Below are 16,236 nucleotides of genomic sequence, written 5' to 3' on the forward strand. Positions count from 1 at the left end.
ACAGATGTGTTCAAATACCATGCAAAACAGGTTGGGGCTCTGCCTGCACAGGGGACTCCCCCTTAAAAGAGGAGCCAGAGCTCGGCCTGAGACATAGCTACCCACACCTAAGGCAAATTGAGTTTTGAAGCAACTGGAACAGTCATGAAAAAGCTGTGATTTTTCAGGACTGGATTCACCTCCCTGAGGGGCTGGTGACTGAGGGAGGCCCGAAAAGAGTTCCCTTTTCTGAGGGCACGCAGATGGCTCTGTCCTGCTTCTCCACCTCCTGGATGGCTCGCCACCCATCTCCCCCCACCCAGGTGCCCCGTCTAGGCCTCATCTCACTTTCTCTCTTTCTCTCAGGGATATTATAATTCTCTCTTCTGACTGCACCCCTTAGCTGCCACCCTAAGCTACTTCTCATCAGGAGAGATCTTTCTAGAACCTGTCTGTGGGCCCCTCCGGGCAGAAGCCAGGTCGCCTGGGCTCTGGGTCCCAGTTCCAGCAAGGCCTGGCAGGACTTGGTGCCCAGCAGTGTTTGTGGCCTTGGCTGAGAGAAGGCTGTGGTAGTCACGGTGGTTGGCTCGCAACATCCATGACACCCCAGGGGATCTCCTTCCCAGTGGTGAAGTACGAACATGTGGCTCACTTCTGGTCACAAGACACCAGGGGTGGTCTCCTGGGAGGAGGAGGGTGCAGAGGACTTTGAAGAAAATGAGATGCAAGGAGAGGTGGCCTTTTTCTTCCTGTAGATGAGGCTTTGTCTGGAGCCTTAGAGCAGAGCTGCTGCAGCCCAGCAGAGGAGACGGGGGAGGGGGAGATGGAAATGGAGGAGAACCACAGAGACACTGAGCTGAAGCCCTGATGTACCCCATCTGGAGGCCGCGCCGCCTCCAGCCCCACATGTGGGAGATAACACACTTCTCCACATCAGACCGTTTGGTTTTATGTGTTTTGCAGCCAGGACATCCTCAATGGATGCAAATAACACAGTGAACTTGGACGACCATGTGCCAACGCTGGACTCTCACCCAATAGCACCACCAGCCCCAACAACCTCCCAGGCTCAGTTTCTCCAACTTTGGAGTGGCGTGAGAGGTTCTAGAGGCCGAACTGGAGAAAGGAAGGCTGAAACCCATTGTTAAGAGAGGGCTGTTGGTAAAAGACACCCATGGAGGTCAAGAGCATGGGCTTTGGCATGGGGCAGACCTGAGTCTGAAGCCCAGTATTCTGTTCACAGGCTGTGAGGCCTTGGGTGAGTCACGTAAACTCTACTCCCTAGTTTGCTCCCCTGGGAAGTGGAGGTAATGGTGGGGTGAGGACTAAGTGAGGTGGGCCATGTAAAAAGCTTCATGGACAGGGCGCCTGGGTGGCTCAGTCATTAAGCGTCTGCCTTCGGCTCAGGGTGTGATCCCGGGGTTCTGGGATCGAGCCCCACATCGAGCTCCCTGCTCCGCTGGGAGCATGCGTCTTCCTCTCCCACTCCCCCTGCTTGTGTTCCCTCTCTCGCTGCCTGTCTCTCTCTCTGTGTCAAATAAATAAAATTGGGGGGAAAAAAAAAGCTTCATGGTGCCCCTGGCTCTCAGCAAGGGCTCCAAAGCAGAGTTGGCTGTTCGGGCAGCCCAGCCTCGGGAGCAGCTAAAGGTGGGGCAGTGTGAGGGGAGGAGGAAGACCTCTGTAGTGGAGAACTTGGGAGCCTCTTTGGATGCCTCCCATCACTTTCTTCCACAATTGCTCTGGCCTGTGACCAGCATGGAAACCTTTCTGGGGCTGTTCTGGCTAGACCAGAGCAATTGGGAAAGGAAGGCCTCCTGTGTGGGGTCCTTGAGGTAGACCCTGCGGGGATATGCCCAGGTAAGGAAGGTCAAGGAAGGCATGCCAGGAGGGAGGCTGGAGAGCAGATGGGGAAAAGTGTAGCAGTGAGAAAGGTACCTTCGGGGAAAGGGGAAGGTTCTGCTTGGAGCAGAAATTTTTGGAGGGTGATGGGAGGAACCCCTGGAGAGGCAGGGGAAGGAGACTGGCTGCAAAGTTTTCTGCCAATGAGAGGGTTTTTATTACTCAAGGGTTTCTAGTCTGCCTCCAGAACTAGAAGCATCACCCCAACTGATAGATGAAAAACTGAGGCCAGGGAGACCAAGTCAGTGCTATCAGAAGCCAGTAGGCTAGGGTGCAGCCTCAACATTTGGCCTTCAGAGCTCAAGGTGATATGTACGCCATAACTACATCATCAGCTGCAAGCAACAGGAAACCTGGGTGCATTCAAGGCTGAAGACGTTTATTGGCTCAAACCTAAGGGTTCTGGAGGTAGGGGTCTACCAGGGGCAGCCCTACTGCTCTGCAGTTCTCCCTGAATACTCTCGCTTGGGCGGCTCTTTCAGAAGTACGGGTGTGCCCCATCACTAACCCTGGGTGCACATAACTGGCACTTGGGAACTTAGCTCTCTTCTGCACAAGCTTTCATCTGTCTTATCACCCCAGTCAGCGGTAAAGGAGGCATTGGTAAGGGTGGTGATTTGTAGACAAGGCTGACTCATCCCTTCTTACCTACCCAGCCTGGGTGCAGGCCCCCCTGAAGGCATATTCTGCTGAGTGGTCAGGCCCTGGTTCCTTGGGGCTGTGTTTTGGGCGGTAGCCCAGGGCTTTTTCCAAGGTGGTACCAGACAGTGTCCCCAGCACCTGCCCAACCAAACCAGAAATCCTGCTAACGTTCTCAACATTGTCTCCTTTCTAAAGATGGGGGAGGGTGAGGGGTGGTGGTGGCCGATAGGGAAACTGAAGCTCAGAGAGTTGGAGGGTGGATTAAGGTCCCTCAACCACTAAAGGGCAGGGGCCAGACAAAACAAAAACGGGGTCCTCAACCCGGGTTTTCAGACTCCCACATTGCCTTTATAATCTTGTTTCTCAGTTCAACCATAGTCCTTCAGCCTGAAGACTCCTTCTCCCCAGGGGGGGTTTCCTGCCCCAGAGAGTATGTAATCTGGAGACTTAGGGGGCAGTGCCCATGAGACCTCAGGCTCTTCTCTCTTGGCCAGTTACCTGCTCACCCCATCTCTGTCTCCCACGCACCCCAACACACAGCTGTCTGCCCCCAGACTGTGAGCTCCTTGAAGGCGGGCTGTGGATTGGGGCACCAGGCAGCCAGGGTTTGGTGAGGGATGGTAATGTCCTGGGCCTGGGTGAGCCCCTCAGTTGCGGTTTGCTGGTGGGGGGTGGAGAGTCTAGCAGCTCTGCGCCTGGCTCGCCATGGGGCTGGGATGGTGGGCAACACCTGCCACCTGCCCTGTCCTTGCCCACACCATCGGTGGGCTTCAGGCTCCCGAAGTTCATGGCCTCTGAGCATGGCCCAGCGAGAGCTTTGGAAGGGGGCGAGTGGAGACAGGCAGCAGGGTGGCAGGTGGCAGGCGGGGCTGTACAAGGGAGCCCTGCGGCTCCACTTCCTGTGGGCGAGGGCCCTGGTGCCTGCCCCCGGGGGAGGTTGCACAAACCTTCCTGCGCAGGCCCCAGGCTGCCTTCCCGCCTGGCTTGTGCACCAGCCTGCCTCTCCCTCTGGCTACTGCCTCCCACCCGGGGCTGGCATCCGTGCTCTCAGTCCTGCAGCCTGGACTGTGTCTCCATCACCACAGGGCTGGCGAGGGGCCGGCCGGACACCAGGGCCCGCCCTCCCATCACTGGAAGGCCACTGTTCCTTCCTCATTTTGCTGCTGATTCTAGCCCCAAACAAAACAGGTTGAGCCCTTTTCCTCCCTCCGGCAGCTCCTCTCTGGCTTGCGGCTGCCTTCTGAGGCGCTGCAGACGGCGCCGGCCAGGAAGGGGGGGCCTGGGCCGGCCCTGTCGGGACTGGGACGGTGCGCCTGGCTTCTGGCCCTCGCGCAGCCCTGTCTGTGGCAGGAGAGCAAGCTTTGCCGTGGCAGTTGCCTGAGGATGATGCCCCAGCTTCAGTTCAAAGATGCCTTTTGGGTAAGTGAAGACGGCGGGGGGAATGAACCAGTGGAGTGGGCTCTGGGGAGGCCAGCTGGGCTGAAACTTCCCTGCGCTGGTCACGGGGATGAGGCTCCCGGAGGGAGGTTTTCTCATAAAAATGATCTTAATTATCATAGGGCATAACCTGTGCTTCTGTCCCTTCTGAGTTGGGAGATGAAGGGGGTCCTTGGTCTGGGGTACTGATTTCTCTGCAAACTTGACCACAGTGGGTGGGGGCTATCCTCTCTACTCCCAGGCCTGACTTCTCCGAGAGACCCTCCCCCCACTGCAGGATCTTTGTAGGAGAATCTAATATATGGGTGAGAACTTGAGAAGGCCATGTGAGGTGAAGGAGGGAGGGGGTCAAGGGTTTGGGGACCAGACAAACTTGAATTTGGGTCTTGGCTCTGCTACTTAGAGACTGGGCAAGCTGTTGGACCTCTCCGAGCCTCCTTTTCCCCAGCTATACAGTCCAGATCAATATTAATAAGCATCTCAACTGAATGGGAGAATTTAAAGAGGCGATCTAATGTAATCAAGTCCCCAGCACCTTGCTGGCACGCCAAATGATCATTCTGTTCCCCGCACATAACCTCTCTTCCTCGCAGACTTCCCGGGTCCTGTGAGGGGGCAGCAGGGCTGGGCAAGTCCTTGCTTACTCTCTTCGAGTCAGTGCAGGCGTACTTCAAGTCCTTCTCCCCCGTGAAATAACAGCTCCCGACAGGCTCGGGAGGTGAAATGGCTTGGCGTGGGCCACACACAGCCTGCAAGCCCACTTTGGACCCTGGATCCCCTCAGCTTTTCCTGCAGCTGTGCCTCTACCTTTCCTGCTTCTCCAGCTCTGGCTGTCCCCGGTGGCTTGTGGGAAAAAACTGAGACCTCTCTGGTTAGAGCTGGGAATGAGGCTGTCCTGAGGGCGCCCCCCTCCAGCCCCGCAGAGGACTCCCTGGCCCTTCACTCAGCCAGCTCAGCCTCAGCCAACAGCCTGGCCCTCCCCGGGCCCTTTCCTGGGGCCCGCGGCCAGGAGGATGAGAGCTAACGAGCCAAGCCTTCCTTCCCTTCCGGGCCGTGCTCTGCTTGGGGCCTGTGGCCAGCGTGCGAATGGCCTGCTTCCCGCCTGCCCTGACCACACAGTGGGCATAGAGCCATCTGGGGAGGGTACCCCGTTCCTCTCTGGGCCTCCATTTCCCCATCTCTACAAAGAAGAGGTGGGCTCAGGTCAGACATGCCAGTGGAGGCAGACCTGGCTCAGCCCATCCCAAGCACCAGGCTGGCAGCTGGGCCCTCACAAAGGGGCGGTGGTTGCAGTGGGGGTGGGGCAGTGAGTCATCACCTCTGCTCTGACTGAGAGTGCAAAGTGGGGGAAAGAGGTCGGGCCTGGAAATCCAGGGTGCTCTGTAGCCCAGGGAAGACCAGGAGACCCTGACTGCTCTACCTGTAGGACATCTGTGTCAGGCCAGGGCCCCGGGCCCCACTTCTCGAAGGCAGAGCTCTGGCAAGGAGCGGCCCCCATGGCAGGATCTGGGCGGTGGGGGATGGTATGTGGGGGGCAGGGTGTGGCAGGGACAGCAGCAGCAGGAGGAAAGGAGCCCACCTGTGGCAGTATTCTAAGGGACATGCAGCCACGCTCTGGGCTTGTCCCACCTCTGAGCCACTGCAGAACTCACAGCTCCAGGCACCTCCTCCCCTCCCCTGCTGGCTCCCTGGGCTGGCGTGAGGATCTAACTTAGGGAAGGCCAGAGACAGAGGGGAGCCTCTCACCCTGAGCCTTGGCGAATGACCTAGAAGGTCACTGTCAGCATCACTGCCCCCAGGGCTCTGAATTCGAACCCCTCTCTCTGACGCTCAGCCCAGCCTAGCCCGTGAGGACAGCTAACACTGAGTACTAAAGATGAGTCAGGCCCTGTTCTCAGGACTGTTCAGCTAGTCATTCATTTAAGCTGGCAAGGTAGATCTCATGCCTGCTATTCAGAGGGGTGGTTGACGCACAGAGAACTTGAGTAGCTTGCCCAAGGTCGCACAGCAGGAAATAAACCCTGCCAGGCTAGCTCCAGTGTCTGGGCTCTCACCCAGGGTGCTTTAACACCCTCTACCAACACGGCAGAACACCGGATCTTTGGGCCACATCAGCAAGATGGAGGGGAAATTGCTGTCCTTCCTACCTCTCAGAGAAGTAAGAAACCAGATGATGCTGACAGAAGTATTTGGAAGCTCAGTTTACAGACAAAAAGACGTCGTAATCTAACTGCTCTGGGGGTGCTAGGGACGGAGCCCGTCCTGCCCCTCCCCCATCCTGCCCCCCACCCCAGCCCAAGGCATCAAACCCCATAGCCTCACTGTTCGAAAATGAGTGGTCTTACGTCGTGGACGGGAGCCTGTGAGCTAGAAGGGTCATGTCTAATAGCATCACCCTGCAGTTACGTGACACCCTCAACCATCCAAGCACAGGTGAGCGCTAGCCCTGTTCCTGGCACTGGTTCAGAGTAAGAGAGGCAAACAGAAGTGGTTTCTGAGGAGCTAAGAGCACATAGTAGAGCTCATATACTTTACTCACAAGAGAGGCCCCATCGTTTTTTAGTTAGAGCCTATGAACTCTAATTTTACAATTTTACAATTTTAACAAGCTTGGTCACTTGGTCCTTTAATCTAGAAAAGCAGCAGCTAGTGGGGGTCTACATGGACCCTGACCTACAGTTGGTGACTGATAGATGTTGGTGGGCCTAACTAATAGAGACAGTTTCACAGGGAAGCCTGATAGCAAGGGAGGGGACCAAAAAACTCTAAAAAGCAGACAGAATGGCTCAGAGGTGGCGGGAACATGCAGTGTGGGAGCCAGTTCTGTCCCTCAGTAGGCCTGTATCTGTCATTTCATCAATGTGGCCACCCGGCATTTATTTATAGCCTGCTTTCTCCTGTGGCAAAACATTGAGAGGCAGGCCACTGGGGAGTGAGGCAGGGGTGGACTGGCCACGGGGAGAGGGATAATTTGATTTCTGTCATACGGATGATAAAGAGCGTTGCAGCTCTGCAGGAAGCTAGCGGCTGGGCCTCAGAGCGGGGCCTGTCAGCGAGACAAAGTTGAGGGTGAGAATACCGGGTACCTGAGCGGAGAGGGCTTTAGGTCCCCTAAAACCTGCCTCGGCAGTGAATCAGAGGGGCACAGAAGCCCAGAGAAGGCGGGGTCCTTCCCCCACCTCCCGATCTCTCCTTGCCTGCGGGTCTGCTCCCAGCCGACCGCCAAACTTTATTGCAGAAAACATCTGTCTGCATCCTCGGCACAGGGCTGCCAAGCAAGTAGTGGTCAGTGTTTGCAGAATGAATGTATGAACAACGAATGCCTCCACAGTCCCACTGCCTTCCTGAACCCATTTTCTCCTTTGTTTCACTTTAGTTACATTCTACAAATATTTGTTGAGCGGTAGTCTCTGCCAGGTGGTCTAAGCTGGACCCCTAGCCTCACCCGCACATCCCCCGTCCAATCAGGTGAAAGGACTGTCTTGCCCTCAAGGACGTCACTGTCCAGCACTGGAGACTGAGGTTCCCTAAAAACTGAGCAAGGCACAGGGAGGGGCAGGGCTCTGAGCTGTGCCTTCTCTCCCCTCCCTCCAACTCCCTCCCAGACCTGAGCAAAGAAGCCACTGGGTAATGTTCTAAGAGGGAAAATGTAGTTCTGGACCAGGTTTTATTGAGATCCACATCTTATCCCTTCTGGGGTTGTTAAAAGGCAAAGTAAGGGCTCGAGGAGGCTGGGCCACAAATACTACAGTGACATCTCCCCCCACTTTGGGCAGAGGCTACCAAGGGGATGGAGGGAGTAAGCCCGGACTTTGCCCTCTGACTTGTGGCCACATCGCCCCTCTTTGAGGCTAAGCTTCAGCCTCATCTAGAAACCAGGAAACTGGGAGGAGCTGAGCTCCCCAATGCACAGAGGACGGAGGAAGACACCACGTTCTGGGTGGGGGGATGATCACCAGGGACACACAGGGGGCTAAGGATGGGCCCACCTCTCCCCCGTGTGCCGGCTCAGCTGTTGTGGCCTCTTCCCCTTTCCGGTTCTGAGACTCTGAGGTTCCCCATTTAGGAGAAAGGCCCCACTTTGGCCTGTCCCCCACCCCAGGACCTGCCAACCATGCCCTTGGGGCCTCACAGAAAATCAGGAGAGGATGATGTTCCCTGGGTACCTATTCTGTTCTGAGCACTCGAGGCTATGTACATACCTCCTAAGGAAACAAAAGTGTAAGATCCTCGAAGGAAAATAGGAAAATAGAGAAAACCTGGGGAAAGCACCCTGAGTCTCATCACACAAAGACAACGGGTAATATTTTGCTGTGCTTCCCTAAGATTATGTTACGTAGGTGCGAGCGTGTCGTGTACACCATGTTGTAGTCTCCTGGCTTTCTTTTTTCTTGCATTTTAAAATTGATTTTTAATTGCGGTAAAGTATACCTAACACGAATTTCACCATCTTAACGTTTAAGTGCACAGGTCAGTAGGGTAAGTGTACTCACGTTGTTGTGGACACCCCTTCCCTCCGCTTCTCAACATAATTCCATTTTGAACATGTGTGGGTGTGGGTGTGATTTCCTCGTTTCAAAACACCATTGTTAATGGCTACACAGTCCAGCTTGTGGGTTTGGTAGACATATGATTCATTTATCCAATCCCCTATTGTTGGACATTCACGTTGCTGCTGCCAGTTATTCATTATTCTGGACAGAGATGCAATGGGTAGATCTCTGTGTATCAAAATTTTTCACTTGACGATTATTTCCTTGGGCGGATTCCCGGAAGAGGAGACATTCCTGGGTGAGAGAATGGGGCTGCGTTTCTAGCTGGGCAGGAGCGTTTTGATGCAGGAAGGAGGGACCAGAGTGGCCTGGATGGGGCTGGGAGGGCCAGGCCTAGAGGGGCTCTGCTGGGAACTGAAGCTGCTCAGACTCTGGGGGAGAACTTGCAGCAGGGCAGGCCCCTATGGCCTTGAAGGTCAAGGAGGCCAGTGGCTGAAGAGTGGGTCCTCCCGAGCAACAGGGGCTTGCAGACAGTGCAGGAGGTGGGAGAGGGAGGCCCTAGCTGTCCTGCCTTTGCGGCTACCAATGGCCTTCTCGGTGCCTCCCTGGCCGTGGCTGTGTGCAGGAATGAGGACAGACTTCTCTGCCAGTGTCCTCCTATCTCCTGAATGGAGGCATGGGCAGACCTACTCCAGGGTCATATGTCTAGGGCAGAGTGGGGACTTCCACTTCTGTCCCTGAAATCAGAGATAGGCTCTTCTTGTTTGAGTTATAATTTGTGTAGAACAAATGGGGGGCCCCCCTCCATGTTAGCGTTAATTTCTGTGGCTCCGGAAGTAGGTTATTTTTCTATTTCCCCCTTAATTTTCCATACGTGAACACAGATTATGTATGTCATTTCTTTTTAATTTTTTGAGAGAGAGAAATTGCGGGCGAGCGCATGCTCATGTGCATGGGGAGTGGGGACAGGGACAGAGGGAGAGAGAGAACCTTAAGCAGGCTCCCTGTCCAGTGTGGAGCCTACATGGGGCTCAATCGCACAACCCTGAGATCATGACCTGAGCTGAAATCAAGAGTCAGACGTTTAACCAACTGAGCCACCCAAGCGCCCCCTATTTATGTCAGTTAAAAGGAAAATATTTAAAAACAAAACTAAGCAATTCTTGTTTTCGAGCCTAAGATGGTGTTTTTAGGTGCAATTTGTGGTTTGATAGGCTTCCCTCCTCCACATACTCTGTGCACACTTTGTGGCACATGGTTCCCCGGGGGGCTGCAAAGCTGGCTCACCGGTGCCCATTCCGCCGGACACAGTCAGCTGTGTGCTGGAGCAAGGGGACTGCAGGGTTTCTGGTTATGCTCGCTCTGCATTGGTGACACCTGCAGAGGGGAACCTGGAGGGTTTGCCGGCTGCAGCAGCCTCGGCCAAGAAAGTCACCCACACCTAAGATTTTATTCTTAGTGGAGAACAAGATCTGCTTCTCAATGGCCCTCTTTGCACTCCAATTCCCGGGGACTTGTGTACTGTTCCTGGCTTTTCCTGGCACCTACACACAGTGAGGGGAGCCCCTGGAATGGAGACAGAGGGCCCTGCCTGGGCTTGAAAGGGTGGGCAAGGATTTGGGAGATGGCAGGACAGGTGGCGCGGGGCGCAGGGGAAAGGGCAAGGGACCGAGGCGTGCCAAGCGGGAAGTGGCACAATGGGTTTGGAAGGCAGTTTTCCGGCCCAAAGGAGTGTGCAGGGCGCCCAGTAGGGAGGTAAGGCCCCAGCTGGATTGTGAAAGGTCCTGACTGGCCTGAAGTGGTGGCAGAGACGCTTTCTTCTGCTCTCCGCGGTGGATGTTCCTCTCACGCAAAGGAGCCTGGAGGCTGCAGGCTGGGCGGAATGCCCTTCTTCCTCACCCAGAGTCTAGCTGATGCCACAAACCACATAATGAAGGGAAACGTGGTGTGGAAACTGAAACTGCCTGGGCTTCCAGCGAGAGAGAGTGGCCCCCTGTGCCCAGAGGCTGCCCTTGCTTGGGCCCTGCCCTGGACCAGCTCCAGCAGGGTCTCCCTCCAGGCTCAGGAGCCAAATGCTGCTTTGAAGCCTCACCCAGCCTCCGCCTTCCCTCGCTGGGCCTTGGAAAAGCCTTTCCCCTCTGAACTTCAGTGTCCTCATCTGCAGGACACCAGAGTGAGGCTCACCTAAGACTAAGGCCTTGAAGATGGGGAGGCCAAGGGGACCGCCTTCCGTTGCTCAACATAGGGAGTCAGCAGAGCAGAAACAGGCTCTGAGGGACCTAGACTTACGATGGTGTGCACACCTCCAGGGCGAGCCGCATGTGTGCACCCTCCGATTCCCAGAATGCCTCCTCAACTCTGTTCACCACTGCATATTATGTTCTGCCATTAGAGAGTCATTCCCACGGCTTCAAGTGACAAGATGCGTTTAATTCCAACGGTAGCCCTGTGAACATGGTATTCTTATTCCTGTTTTGCAGAGAGAGAACTGATAGAGGAGGTATAGGTTTGGGGATGCCACCGAGGTGGACTTTGAGGTTACGGGGTTAGGCCTCGCTGCTACCTTCCCAGGCCTGAGTCAGAGAGCCCTTGGGGTTTAGTGGGAGATGTGTGGTTTGCGGAGACCTGGCGCCTGAGCCATGGGTGAGAAGGTAGGCGAATGACAGCCCCTTCCGCTGGTGTTGACAGCACCCATTATTGGGCAATAGGAAGTGCCAGCTGGCACTCCCGAGATTACAGCCGGGGCAAGGATGGGGTGGCCAGATGGGCTCAGGGCTTCCCAGCATCGGAAATGGGAAAACGGAAGCTGAGACCTACTGGGGAGAAGAGGGGGTGATGGGACGAGGCAGGAGAGTGCCTGATATGTTCAAGGGACAGGAGACTTGTGTGGCTGGGACCAAGTGACTGAGGGGGGGACTACTTGGAGATAAGATCAGAAATGTATCGGGAAGCCAAATCTTGTAGAACCGTTGTTCTCCAAGGTCCCAATGCCCAGGCCACACCCAAGGCCGAGTACCAAGTAAATCCGAATTTCAGGGGGGGAGGATGGGCATCAGTCTTTTCTGAAGCTCTTGAGTGTTTCCAAAGTGCAGCCAGGTTTGAGAAGCATTAGTGCGGACCATTGTGGTGATGCGAGATGCGCTGCCATTGCTGACAACGAGAGCACGCCTGGTTTGTACCATCGAGGCGACCTCATTTGACTCACTTGTGAATGAGCAGAGGGTAGAGGTTTGTTTTTGTTTTTTTAACCTTACAATCTTCTATGATTACTTTTTTTTATTGTGGTAAATTAGCGTAACATAGAACTTACCACTCTAACCATTTGTAAGTGTGCGATTCAGCAGCACTGAGTGCGTTCGCAATGTTGCGCAACCTTGGCTATTTCCAGAACTGTCCGTCATCCCAAGCAGAAGCTCTGTATCCATTAAACAATAGCTCTTCACCTCCCTCCCCTCACCTCCTACTTCTATTCTACTTTCCGTGAACCTGCCCATGCTAGGAAGCTCACAGAAGTGGAATCATACAGAATTTGTCCTTTTGTGTCTGGCTTCTTTCACTCAGCATGTCTTTAAGGTTCATCCATGTTTCGGGGCGCCTGGGTGGCTCAGTCGGTTAAGCGTCTGCCTTCAGCTCAGGTCATGATCCCAGAGTCCTGGGATCGATCAAGCCCCACATCAGGCTGCCTGCTCCATGGGAAGCCTGCTTCTCCCTCTTTCCCTGCCCCTCCCCCCACTTGTTTTCTCTCTTTCTCTCTCTCAAATAAATTAATAAAATCCTTGAAAAGAAACGGTTCATCCACGTTTCAACAGACATCAGAATATCATTTCTTTTTGTGGCTAAACAGTATTCCGTTCTCTGTATATATCCCATTTTGTTTATCCCTTCCTCCGTCGATGGACTCGGGTTGTTGCCTCCTTTTGAATATTGTGAATAATGCTGCTATGAACATGAGTGTACAAATATCTGTTGGAATCCCTACTTTGAGGTCTTCAGGGTATTTGCCTAGAAGTGGAATTGCCGAATCATATGGTAATCCTACGTTTAACTGGTTCAGTAATGCTAACCTGCGGTCCCCAGCAGCTGCTCCATTCCCGTTCCATCAGCAGTGCATGAGAGTTCTGATTTCTCCACATCTTCACCAATCCCGTGTGTGTGTGTGTGTGTGTGTGCACACGCACGTGCCCGTGTGTGTTTTAATTACAGCCAGGCTACGGGGCATGAAGTGGTGTCTCACTGTGGTTTTGATCTGTCTTCCCCTAATGACTAATGATGTTGGGCATCTTCGTATGTGTATTAGCCATTTGGGTATCTTCTTTAGAGAAACATCTATTCAGGTCCTTTGCTTGCTTTTAAATTATTTGTGTTTGCTGTGTTTCTTTATAGATTCTGGATATGAATCCCTTATCATATGTATGATTGGCAAATATTTTCTCTTGATCTGTGGGTTTTCTTGTTATTCTCTTGATAATGTCTTTTGATGCATGAAAGTTTTTCATTTTGACAAAATCTATTTATTTTTCTTTTGTTAACTGTGCTTTTTGGTGGCACATCCAAGAAATCGTTACCAAAGTCAATCTTGAGGCTTTTCCCCTGTGTTTTCTTTTCAGAGTTTGATGGTTTTAGCTCTTACATTTAGATCATTGATCCATTTTGAGTTGATTTTTGTATCTAGTGTAAGGAAGGGTCCATCTTCATTCCCTTGCTTGTGGATACCCAGTTCCCAGCACTATTTGCCGAAAAGACTGTCCTTCCCCCTGTTGAATGATCTTGACATCTTTGTTGAAAGTCATATATGTGTTTATTTCTGGGCTCTCTATTCTCTTCCCTCGGTTTCTGTGTCTAACCTTACGGTAGTACACACTATTTAAAGTACTGTAGCTTTGTAGTAAGTTTTGAAATCAGGAAGTGTGAGTCTTCCAACTTTGTTTTTTTCAACATCATTGGCTATTCAAGGTCCTGAATGGAAGTGTGTTTATTGTTCCCATTTTTTATGTGAGGAAACTGAGGTTGGAGCCTTCCTGTGGCTGCCCAGCCTGGACTGGCCACTAGTCTCTGACAAACCTTCCATAACTCTCCCAGCCTGGGCACACTCGAGAAACACCCTCCTTAGAGAGTCTCGTTTTCCCGGGTTCTGGAATCAGCCACATCTGTTCCTTCGATTCCAGGGTCAATTTCTATTCCCTTCCATGTTGGAATGACAGTCATTACAGACACCAACACACAGATGGCGGGATCCTCTCTGTAGTTGCCCTACCTTCTGGCTTTCTGGGCTTCCTTGAGGTCCCACTGGCTCTCACTCTTTAGGAGCATTGGCCCGAAGGCCAGGTTGCCGACTTCCTCAGTGGATCATGGGAAGGTCCTGCAAGGAATTGATGTCTGCCCTGGCCTTGGCCTGCCAGGACCTGAGGGGCCTTTGAAAATCGGGACTTCGAGCCCCAGACTTCCCAGCTGGCTTAGGGGGAAAGTTAAACAGTGCATGGCCACAGATCACCCAGGGATCCCTCAGGTAGCCCCAGTGCTCCACGGTCTAGGGGGCGGCATTTTGCTCTATTTAGAGATGTATTTTCCTGTAGTGTGGCTCTATGCCAGATGCACACAGCTGTGGTGGGCAGGGTAAAGCAATTTCCCAGTCTTCAACACAGAACCCTTCCTCGGAGGGTGCCATCTTTGTCTCCCACTCTGCCCTTAGAACCCAGTGCCCTGCTTCCATTCTACTACATTCACAGTGTGGCCCTGGTGAGTCCCTCCACTTTCTGAGTCTCTGGCCCCTTGTTTGCATTAAATTGATGTTTGTGGTTAGAAGACAGACACATGGCAACATGCACGTTAATGGCCTCGTAGGGACAAGGAGCCCCACATGCAGACCCCCCACATGTGCAGGAGCCCAGCTCGCACCCAGGCTTGAGAGCTTTGCAGCCAGAGCCCAGGGTCAGCTCTGAGACCCAGAACCTGCCAAGGCCAGCAGAGGAGGCCACAGGGCCTTCTCCAGAGGCTGCAGGGAGGCTGTCCCTCCCTTCAGGAAAGGGTGTGGCGATGGGAATGGGACATCTGTGCTGCTCCAGGGCTCCAACTCTGCCTCTTGAGCAAGTCTCAAACCCAAGGGAAGAGCAATTCACAGCCACAAAGAAAGACATCCCGCGTCAGCCCTGTGTGGTCCAATTGTTCATCCCATTTTACAAATTTAAAAAAATTGAGTCTGAGAGATTGGAAGCAACCAGCCCAAATAAGCGTTACAGCCCAGATTCCAACCTCGCTCTCTTCTTTTATTTCCTTTCTTTGACTTGAGGCGTACCCATCCCCGTGGGCACCATTTTCCAGGAACTCATTCAGTGTCTAGTGCCCGTTGTCGGGCGCCTCCATGTACTATTTCATTTCGTCCTCAGAGCCCAGAGGTGGGCCACAGGTTCACGTTCATTTTACAGAGGAGGGACTCTGTGCTTGGGAGGTTAAGTGACTTGCCCAAGGTCGCACTGATTGTGCCCATGGAACTGGCCAGAACTAGAACCCGGTGCCTGAGCTCTTGCCACCTCCCGCTGCCTGGACTTCCTCCTGGGGGAGGAGGGTCTGTGGGGTCTCCCCTGGCAGGTGTAGGCAGTATGGGAGGGGTGACACTTGGGGAATGGGATGCGCAGGGATGGTAGGTGGACCTCTGGTGCCAGCCTCTAGTCTCTGACTGGTCACCCACAAGCTGAAGCCTGTGTGGCGAGGAGCCCTGTGTGGCTGGCCATGGGCAGGGGCTGGACGGTGCCTGTCCTTGTTAAAGGGGTAGTCTCCTCCAGGGCTCAGGGTCTGGGGTGGCTCAGCTCCCTCCTTTCCTCCATCAACCATCCTCTGTGTCCCACTTCTTCCCTTACCCACCCTTGCCCACTGGCATCTCCTTCTTACTCCACCCAGTGCTAGATCGAGGGAGCCCCTGCTGCCAAATCAGCTTGTGGGGGCAGTACAGAGGAACCGTGTGACCCGAGCAGGTCATTCACCTTGCTGGGTCTCAGGTGCTCATCTGTAACATAGGGCAATAATTACGGCACAGTCCTGACATTCCAGGGGTTTCTGAGAATTAGAGCACTAGCCTCTAAATACTGCATCGCACCCAGCTCCCTTCCCCTGAACTTGGAACCTGAAAGGGAACCCTGGATCCCTTTACCTCCTGGGAAGGCCCCACACCTGCTCCTGGGCCTCTCCTCCAGCTGGCCTCAGGCTACCTCTTCAGACACCTGCTCCAGCACCCTCAGATCTCTCCAGGACCACTCAGAGCTCCGTGGGTCCTGAACCTCCGGGCTCATTCCCACCTTCAGGCCTCTGCCTGGACTGCTGTTCACTCCCTGTCCCTCCCCTATTCTACTTTTTCTACACGTTTTGGTTTCATAAAGCAGGAGGAAGAAGTGGGGGGTTGAGCTGGGCCTTTAAGACTTGAGAGAGCGCAGGGGAAGTGGGCCGGGCTTCGCAGACTGGGGGGAGGGGAGAGCGCTAGCGGAGACCTTTCCTTCCTGCTAATCCGAGGGTGCTTAGTTAAAAGAACAAAACTTTCAAACTGGACCGATTCTGGTTGAAAGTCGGGCCTGCCCACACAATTGCTGATGGGGCCCGGGCAAGTTACATAACCTCTCTCATCCTAGCTTTCCTCCAACAATAGCACCCCGTGGTTCTCAGTATCACTGAGATAAGCGCCCCCACCCCAAACCCCCCCACACACAGTAGGTCCTCTTCTGGTGGCAGTGTTGCCCCCACACCTGGTGATGTGGGATTCCTGGGAGGTTCTGAAAGTTCACAGAGCTTTGACAGGCCC

At 53.9% G+C, this 16,236-nt stretch overlaps 1 protein-coding gene across 2 annotated transcripts in view; it reads left to right on the plus strand.

Moving 5' to 3' along the window:
• Nucleotides 1-3,606: 3,606 nt before the first annotated feature.
• The window catches only part of PSTPIP1 (proline-serine-threonine phosphatase interacting protein 1), a 46,033-nt gene continuing 33,403 nt past the window's right edge, over nt 3,607-16,236 (plus strand). For both annotated transcript variants that reach the window (XM_008708429.2, XM_008708430.2), the window contains exon 1: nt 3,607-3,939. In XM_008708429.2, the coding sequence (XP_008706651.2) occupies nt 3,904-3,939 (36 nt within the window). In that variant the 5' untranslated portion in view covers nt 3,607-3,903. The remainder of the gene's footprint in view (nt 3,940-16,236) is intronic.

Source organism: Ursus maritimus, unplaced genomic scaffold, assembly GCF_017311325.1.
Source record: "Ursus maritimus isolate PB19 unplaced genomic scaffold, ASM1731132v1 scaffold_27, whole genome shotgun sequence".
NCBI lineage: Eukaryota > Metazoa > Chordata > Mammalia > Carnivora > Ursidae > Ursus > Ursus maritimus.